We start from the raw sequence: 9,823 nt of genomic DNA, 5'->3' as shown, positions 1-9,823 counted from the left end.
GTAAATACGGTGACGCAATTACTGTGCTTCCAGTTGTGAACACGTGAGCTGTATAGATACTCACGGCGTGACGTTCACAGGTCTCTACTGGGGTACGGAAGTGCGGTTTCCAATGCGTTTTCATATACTGCACTACCTGTATATACTGTTCACACTGCACTTTTCTGCTTTTTTGCACTTCTGGTTAGACGCTAACTGCATTTCGTTGTCTCTGTACTTGTACTCTGCACAATGACAATAAAGTTGAATCTAATCTAATCTAATCATGAAAAAGTTGAATGAAACATAAAAACTTCCGGAACTCAGTAGAGTGGGTGTGGCTTCATATTTCCGGGATTTTAACGCTTCCGGCGTGAGTACCTCTTTTATTTTTGGTACCAGAAGTGCATGTCTGTCCTCTCTGTTCCTCATTAGCTGGATTTCCAACCTGTATTTTAAGGGATCAAATCACGCTCCCGGGCCAATAATATGTTGTAGCCTTAACCAGCGTCAGTCAAGCATGTTTGTTGTTATGTTTGATATAAGTGTGCAACAAAAGTTAGAAGAGCTGTAAATGAACTACATTTCCCTTTCTTCCATTTATTCTGGATAGACTGATAAGAGTGGATATGTCTAACGTCAAACACCGATGATTAGCGGCTGAAACTGAGGTGACATGTTGAACATATACAATTACGAATATAACTCAACACTTGCCAGTTTTGATCATGAAATTAATTTGTAACATTTATAATAATAATATTGTATTGTTGTCCCCCATGATTAAATTGGGGAGGGGACTAAGATTCAGTCTCTATCTGTTCGTACGCTTTATCTCCAACACCACTGGGACAATTTTGATGAAACTTGGGTGAATGCTGCGTCATGCGGTACAGATACGGCATTTAAATACTGCATATTCCAAGACCAAACACTGGCGCACAGGAGATGTCATCACTGAACCTGATGTGATAGTTTTTTATAACGTGAAATAATATGATTGAGGTCTAAAATAAAAATACTATGTTATTATTATAAATATTACAAATTCAATTCGTGATCAAAACCGACAAGTGTTGAGTTATATTCGCAATGAATGAGTGTTGAACATGTCATCTCAGTTTCAGCCGCTAGTCTGTGTGTGTGTATGTATGTAAGAATAGGTTATTGGCTCGGGAGCGTGTTTTGAACCATCCCTTATAATACAGGTTGGAAATCCAGCTACTCAGGAACAGAGGGCAAACATGTCTAGTACCAAAAATAAAAGGGTCGGAGCCGACTTCAGCTCTCTATGGCGAAATGGGGTGAGGAGTTTGAAAGTGGACAGGGAAGTACGTTAACCCTATGAAGTGATTGCACTGGACACAATAACCACACATGAAATTTGCATTTACATTCATTTATAAAAGAGAAAATACCATACTGTCCTGTAATTGTCAAAATCCTTAATACTGAAAATGAAGATATTCATGCAAATAAAGAAAACCTGGGAAGTACACAGATGTAGGCCTATCCCAAAAATGCAAACTGTTAAATTTCACAATGTAAAATGCACTGTGATGTCTATATCTTTTCTGTTACTAAAGAGAGAAATAGCTGTTGTTTAACCTAAGTGAAATAGCTGAAAAGCACACCAAACAAGAACTGACCAGAACTAACACATATGAATAGAAAGTTGAAAGTACGATGTAATTGGCAAATTACATAATTTCAACAAAACACTTTGATCTTAGGGTTAAACATTGTAGCTATGAAGTATGGTAGCTAATTGGGACAGTTGCACATAACACTATCATTTGGCAAAGGAAGCTCACTGTATGCTGCCAAGTGAAAAGTGTGAGTTTTCCAACATATGGGCAACAAAAAGGTTTCAACAAAACTACTCGGACAAAGAAGGCACCTTTAGGATTACATGCATCCTGATGTGAGATAGGGTCCATCATACTGGTTGTACGAATGAGACTATATCCCCATAACAGGAATCACATTTGACACATGGCACCCTTAGAGATTACTAATGATGAAGTAAAGTGCCAGACAAGGGTACACACGCACACGCTAGTGTCATTGGGTACTACACGAAAACCTCCCCCCATAAAATACAGTACTTTAAGGTTACACCTTGCTATTGCTAAAATGCACTTAGATCAGAGGTTGCGTGACTATGACGATACAGGTTTTTAGTGCAAAACCTCATTGAGGCGAATAATTTGGAAAGGTATACAAGCTCAAAACAAGATCATTTGGAAAATACTTTTAACTTCAAGCACGGTACATACTAGTAATACAAGTAGTTCCATGTTGAGGATACAAAAACATCTCAAGGGATAACGTCAAATTAAATGACTGATGCAATGATACTCATTGATACTTTGTGGCAAGCCATTCATGAAAACACAAAAACATTTAAATAAAACAATCATACAAATATGAGCAATATTAACATTTCAGCTTAATGTTATACTTCATTACAGTAGAAATGTCTGAATTTAAGGCCAATGCTGCCAACTCCTCTGATATGATGTAAGTACAGTAAAATGAGATGAACATCAATTGTTTGAAAGAGTTTCTCTTGTTTCTCTTGGGCGATATATTTGTTTAACCTAAGTGGACAAACTTGCAGAGCATTCTTGTTTTTCTGAATATATTACCTAATGAGACTTCACTATAACCCTATTATTCACAAATTGTTCCTCAAAAATTTCAAAAGTGATCTTTCATTTGACTATGAATAAGGATGTTTTGATGTACAACTTTGATAGTATGTTAACATCAGTGAGGACACTAGCAGGAAAAAGCACAAAAAAAACAACAGCTTTTTTGCAACATTCGTACCTTGTTACACAATGAGAAAACAGTTACAGTTTCACATTAGTAAAACTAACAGACGCCTACCTTCAGGTTCTGAAAATGCTTAAAATGCTACAAATATCACTTTATTGTAAAAGATCCACCAAACAGCCAAAAGATGCTGAGTTAAAATGGCATTGTCACACATTATGCTGGATAATGCTAGTGTGTTCAAGGTGAACAAATGACATTGCTTGTTAAGAATATACTTTATAACAATGTTTTTTTCAGACTTTTTTGAAAACTAAATGTACACCAAGAATTTGAGAAAGTCTAACATGACTGACAGAAGTAAGCATACCCCTCTTCCCATATCCATCTCTCCACTGTGACCAGACTTGACAGACCACTCTGGTATTTGGCATTTAAGTGGGAATTAAACTCAGCAACCTGCTGGCACAGAAACGACTAAGACAAAGCCTTTGAAGGAGCATAGACTGGTTATCTCCTGTTAGTAGAGAGACTTTTTGGAAGATGGGATAAAAATCAAGGAGCCGGCTAGCTCTCTCTCCTGAGGGCATTCAGCTACCAACTCTTTATTACAAAATTCATTTATTACACTATGAATATATGTGTGTGTGTGTGTGTGTGTGTGTGTGTGAGAGAGAGAGAGAGAGGGAGAGTTTGTGTGCGTGCATGGTTGTGGTGAAAGTAACCATTTAAGATATAGAAAATAAACAACTGACTGTAAACATCTTTCTTTCACTCTGTGCAAACTGCATTGGTTTGTTAAGGGGGAGGAGGAGTGTGAGAAGAATGCAACAGGTTAATTTGGCAGCGCAGCAATTGGGGGGACAGGTAAGAGAGGGAGAGCAGGTCTAGTTCTGCAGCAGGATGGGGTCCTCCAGCTCATGGAAGGGCACAGAGCTGCTCTGGCTCTCTCCGGAATCGGAGTCGTAGGGTGTGTCGGGCAGCTCCGTGAAGCCCCATGCCAGCTGGTCATCCTCAAAGTCGGAGCGCGCCTGAACGGGCACGTCGGCGTAGTCCTCCTCCTCGGGGGACTGGAAGTCTTGAGGGATGTAGAGCATCTCGGGGTAGTTGCGGCTCACCAGGTCACTGGTGGTGGCAAGGGATACCTTGCGGAACGCGATGAGGTGCATGTGGGAGAACTTGACGTACTTGTAGCGCCTGAAGCCTAGCGACTCCACCGCAACGCGCCAGCTGCGCATCATGAGGGCGTGGCGGTTCTGGTGGGAGGAGTCGGGCGTGATGATGAGCAGCAGACCGTGCAGCTCCAGCAACTCGTGGGCCTTCTTGCAGCAGATCCAGCGCTGGTAGGGTGAGGGGAAGTAGGAGAGGAGCAGGGAGAAGACCACCACATTGAAGAGCTGGGCGGGTAGTGCATCAATGGGGCTGTGCAGCTGCCGGAGGAAGGCCTCCACTGCGTCGGCTGCCAGCTGCAGGGGCTGCTGGAGCTGGAGGTTGAGGAAGTCACACTTGTACACACTCTGGAGGGAAGAGATTAAAATATAAACTTGAATAACTTTTAAATAGACCTTCATATTTTCACTTGTTGTCTGTCTGTTATCTGTTTCATGCTAAATACAATGAATAGAGCTCATATATTCTGGCTGTTTCTTTAAACCAAGTCAGGTTTCATTCCTTACTTTATATTGCTGGTTCTATTGTTTTGCTTTCTGTTACTACAACACGAGACACCAGTCTGGAAAACCCCTAACATTTAGTTTCAGCAGTGGGCGAGTCAGTGAGTCAGGACCTTTAAAAGAGTGTTGTTGTGACTGGAATGGTACATACCTCAACCGCAGGCACTATGTCAATACCAACAGTTAGAAACTCGTCAAACTTCAGGAAGGGGTTAAAACAGCTTCCCACGTCAAGCAGGCGCATTTTTGCTGACTGAGGGATTGATCTGCAACACAGAGCAATCCACACTGAACCTCTTATATAACCCTAATTCACTCTACAGAGCCAAACTCAGCTGAGCTGTACTGGGCTGGCCTGATTACACATCCACCAAAGTGTCTGAAACAGTGCGAGAAAGGACGATGTGAAAGGAAAATATCCCAGCCTGCACAGTACGGTTTGGGTAGACCCTGTAGTGTGTAAAGCCCATACAGTACATTTAATCCACGCAGCCACTGTACATGAGTTTGCATCCAGCACATTTAGCCCACAGTGGGCCTATTTGCCCAATCAAATGTTTCTTATCTAAACAGATACATTTCCACTTAATCAGGCTGCTCTGAAAGCAAAGTCAACAGGTCTCTGATGTAACACGGTCAAAGTACCTGGGGATGGGGATGGAGCTGTACGGCTGGGCACTTAAAGCTGCTGCAGTCATGGCCAAGGCAAGCCTGGTACTTTTCTCATCCTTCTCCAACATTCTCTTCATCCCACCATCTAGGAAGTACTCCTGACAAACACTGGAAAAATAGAGGTACAAAACATCACAGATAGTATTGGCCGAGTCACCGGTAGAATATGTTTAAAGGCTATCTCAGTTTGTAGCGCTCTACGTCACCTGCAACACCACTCAATGCGGCCCTCTCCCTCGCAGCTCTTGGCCCAATGGTGGTCAGCCAGGTTCTTCATGGCCAGGGCGTACTCGCTCAGCGTCTGCTCATCCTCACAGTGCTCCCGCCAGATCTTATCAAAATCCCCCACTGTGTAAGGGCAAGGGGCAAGACTTTAGGACTGAGCTGACGATGCCGATACTCAAATACTTAAGTGGGGAGCCATTTTTCGCTCAAGCAGTCAGTCGGAGTGCCACAACATTTTAAATGAATAATTTACTATGAATTGACTACAATAAGATTACACCTACACATTATTAAAAGCTTCGTTCTAACTACAGTGATATCATAGTTCATTTAAAAATAATAGCAGTTCTCTCAAGCAACATAAGCAATTGAAGATAAAATGTAAATGTGTCTAATGTGGAATCACACCAATCTTAAAAGTATAAGATACAAATTAAAGTTTAGGTGAAACAAAAAAATGGTTCCACAATCATTTCTAAGCATTTTCTAGCTGGTTTAGTCATTAAAAAAAAAAATGGTTTTTTTGGGGGGCCACTTAAAATCATCTGGCGGGCCACAATTTAGTATCCCTGCACTATACGGTATGACACATAACAACAAAGTAATTAGCATCGCACACTTAAGTAGAATGCAGATCATTTTTTAATTTTCCCATATTCAGATTCATCCCTACATTTAATTAAGAAGGAATTAACCAAGTTTTTAGAAGTCTTTAGCATGAGCAAATTTCTGTGGTATTCTGAAGAGCACAGATGCTCTGTGCCTCCATTAATGTTAGTATCCATTCCCACAAGACAACAATAGTGTACCTACTTGCAAACTGAGGCCATCCAACAGAATTAAGAATTAAAGACACGCTCTCTCTCTCCTGTCACAAAAGCCCCTTACAGCTGAAGCTAATAATGACTCAACATGACCCCAATGTTAAGAACAATATCCCCTACTTTCTGCAACAGTCCCTCATCACCCTGTAGCACTTCTCTACCAAAGCAGTATGTCTGAAAACTACACTTTCAATAGCCCGTTTCACATTTGTTATAGCCTGAAATCCCCTTGACCTGGTCTTCACAGATCTGCAGCAGTGTGCAGTTTGCTTGTGAGAGTGAACATGCTCATAAGGGAGAAATCCCATGACCACGAAAAATGACCATGGAAAAAAAATCAGATTTGCAGAAATTAAAGGACAACAACAAGAGGGGCTGGATAAAGAGCAGTGCCCTATAAAGCTTGACTACAGTTATACAATGCCAAGCATACCAGATCATGCCTTACTTATTAACCAATCATGGGGTCTACAGACAGGACAACTGTGCAGTGTCTTGTCAAGCAGCCAGCCAGCCCTGGTGAAATGGAAGTGACCTGTTAAGCCTAGCTTGTTTGCTGCTATGCAATAATGACAGCAAGTACTGTAGGCAACTACTGTTTCTCTTTTTAGAAGGGATGATTTTAAATTTCTTAGCAGCCTACTGAGTCACACCAATGGTTATCAATACAAAAATACAGGTAGGTGGTCATGGCACACTAGCCTCCTGAGATACTGACCAGTCATCACAAGTACAATCAACCAACCACAAAAAAACATCAAACAACCAAAGAGAGCAGGGCACATGTGTTTGATTAAGGCATTCATTAAGGCACAAATCATTCAAGTCAGAGGGTTATACAAATGAGACCATACAGAATGACCATACTTTCTTTGACATGAACAACATAAGCCTATGAGCAACCTAGTCTCCGAATCTGTTTCATTTCCTCCATGGGCTGTCAAAACATTCCAAAAACAGGTCCAAATTGCTTCTTTCTGGGGGTCTTCTTTTTGATGTTTTCTTTGTGATTAGAGAGAAGTAAAATGATGATCTCTAAGGCATGACTCTCTGTGTGCTCACATACTGTATATACAGTCTAAGGACTCATCATGGATGAGGGAGGTGTTGACTTAAAGGTCTCAAATCAAAACTCACCAAAAGGTCTGTAAACAAAAGCGAAACACTATCCAATATAATAAATACAGCAAAAAACATGAACTCCAGTTTTTTTGTGTTTCAGTGCTCATGTTTCTGTTGTGTTTATTTTAGAGCATGCTGTTTTTGTCTTATTGTATTTGCAGATCTTTTGTTGAAAGTACAGTTTGATTTGAAACCAATGATGTACAGTAGTATAGAGTGGCATGACATCACATTAGCCCATCTCTAGCTGCAACTGCAACCCAACTGCTACCCCTCGGGTTACACACACATACATAGATGAAAACAGAAAAACACACCAACGCACTGCATCACTGAATAAAAACCTGCTTCAAGATATTCAACGAGTTCTGAACAAGACTGTTTGTCATTCTTCTAACAACGCGTGATGTCGGAGACCGCCACAGGGAAAAACGGATAAAACATCTCTTCTGATTACTTAATTTCAACTTTCCACACGAAAGAACAACACAAAAACACAGGATATCTTGACGCAGGTTTTTATTCAGCAATAGAGTGCAGCGGTGTGTTTTCGCCTATGTAATTGTCTGCAACCCAAGTGGGAAGCAGTCAGGTCGCAGTTGCAGCTAGCCCATCTCATGCCTGCTAACAGATGGACTATATATATCCTAGTTCACATTTCTGGTGCTGCTGATCCCTGCCCATTGACAGAACTCGACGGTAAGCAACTGGACACAGAGAGCCAGGAGGAGCACTCACCACAACTTGATACTTTCACACTGTTGCCATGACTACACCTTGAAGATGACAGCGTCTTAAAATCTGATTAGCTCTGCATACTTCGGCTAATTGCATAACATTTCCAAAGAGAAATAGAAGGCTGAAAGCCAGCCATCTATGTAAATATGATAACAGTCAAACTGACCACAGAAAAAGAAGACCGACAGCACTGGCTGGCAACACAGCATAGCTACACAACGATTTGTAGTTACCTTATGTACCTTGGTGTCGTGTTAGTATGTGTTTCCATGTCAGATAGTGTTCCCCCTCTATTAATTGTAGTTTTAAGAGGTATCCAAGGCAAAACGTAATTACATGACACCATTGTGTTCCAAGCGCTTATGCAATTTAAGAACATTAATTATTTAATTGAGAACTTTAATTGATGTTATTGCAATTTGTCAATTTAACACCAAAATTTACAATTTGACTTGAATGATATAAGATTACAGATGCAATCAATAATGTGTCATCTGCAAGCATCAGCAACGTCTTACAGATAATACAAAAATATGCATATTTTGAATACATAATTATATTCATACAGCCGATGAAACTCAAAATCACTTGATTTGATGAACAAAGGTATTGACAATCATTACTGAAGTAGTAATTACTCATAATTCCAAAAGTTTAGTAATATAACATTAATAATCATGGTATCATCAATAACCGTAATTAGTCATCATAAAATTGCTTTGGAGGACCAAATGTCATGATAAGTGTAAGCCACTATCATTGTTATTTTACAACAATTGTCATTATATTACTCTTGAAAACACACTTTCTGTCAGATCGGGAACACTAACTGACACGACACCGGCTAGCTCTTGGGGCCTTGTTTTCAATGTTTAAATATCGTGACTGCTATGACAGACAGATCCCTTCGCTGCATGGTAGCCGGGTAAGCTAATTAGCATAGCTAGCTACCTTCTCTGTATTTTCTTCGCAGTTTTCTATGGACGTTTTTAACGACCCCTGAGAGTTTTTCCTGCTCCTTCTTCTTGCACCGCGTTTCCTTCGGTATGAGAACGTAGAATGCCTCCGATTCGGTTTCTGTCTCTCCCGTCTCAGCATTGTTCACGGGGTCCATAATACCACTGACAGTCTGCCACTTCTCCTTTTGCAAAAGATAGCTTGCTTGCTAGCTATCTACCTAAGTACCGGCGGCGTACCACTTCACCAGCCAACAACGCGCGCGCTGATTGCTTCCATTGGACACACATGCTACGGTGCTTGACAGCCCATTGACCAATCTCAGAGCTGGGAACAGAAACACCTTCTCGTGGAATTCGCAGCAGCAGTTGTGGGGTAGTTCAAGACAAGTCAGAAACTCGTAAATACGAGCTCCGAGTGGGAAACATTTGAACGTCCGTCCAACTCGTAATTGCAAGTGGAAAACTCGGGGATCATCCTCAAGGTCCGAGTTTCCGACCTGTAGTTTTCTGACGTCATAACAACAAGAAAGTAACCGCGAGCATGGCAGTATTTTCTCAAGCTCACGCTTAGTAAAGTGGAACTATAACAAACATGTTTTTCTAAGAAAGTTGAATACACACTCGTTTGTTGTCGTGCATGGGATGCGTTTTGGACAGTTGCAAACTTTAAAGTTAAAGAGGTTATAGCTGGCCAACGTTACCCATCACCTGTGGGCATTCACGTAGTTTGGAGTTTTCGACCTCAAATCACTTGAATGCTCTGAACTCGGAGGTCCGAGATCACAGGTGGGAATTCCGGGTTTCCGATTTGTTAACATGTTACCAACCTACCTCCATGCACCCCTAACTC

The 9,823-nt window shown here is 41.1% G+C and overlaps 1 protein-coding gene across 1 annotated transcript; it reads right to left on the bottom strand.

Annotated features, from left to right (window-relative positions):
• Nucleotides 1–1,370: 1,370 nt before the first annotated feature.
• On the bottom strand, nt 1,371–9,144 carry samtor (S-adenosylmethionine sensor upstream of mTORC1). Its single transcript, XM_083666408.1, has 5 exons — nt 8,966–9,144; nt 5,312–5,453; nt 5,079–5,213; nt 4,585–4,699; nt 1,371–4,277 (listed from the first exon to the last, which is right to left on the bottom strand). The coding sequence occupies exons 1-5, from the start codon at nt 9,126–9,128 to the stop codon at nt 3,648–3,650; spliced, it is 1,185 nt and encodes a 394-aa protein (XP_083522534.1). The 5' UTR covers nt 9,129–9,144; the 3' UTR covers nt 1,371–3,647.
• Between the last annotated feature and the right edge of the window lie 679 nt (nt 9,145–9,823).

This window comes from Argentina silus (genome assembly GCF_951799395.1).
Source record: "Argentina silus genome assembly, chromosome: 3".
NCBI lineage: Eukaryota > Metazoa > Chordata > Actinopteri > Argentiniformes > Argentinidae > Argentina > Argentina silus.
This window is presented reverse-complemented; position numbering and strand designations above follow the sequence as displayed.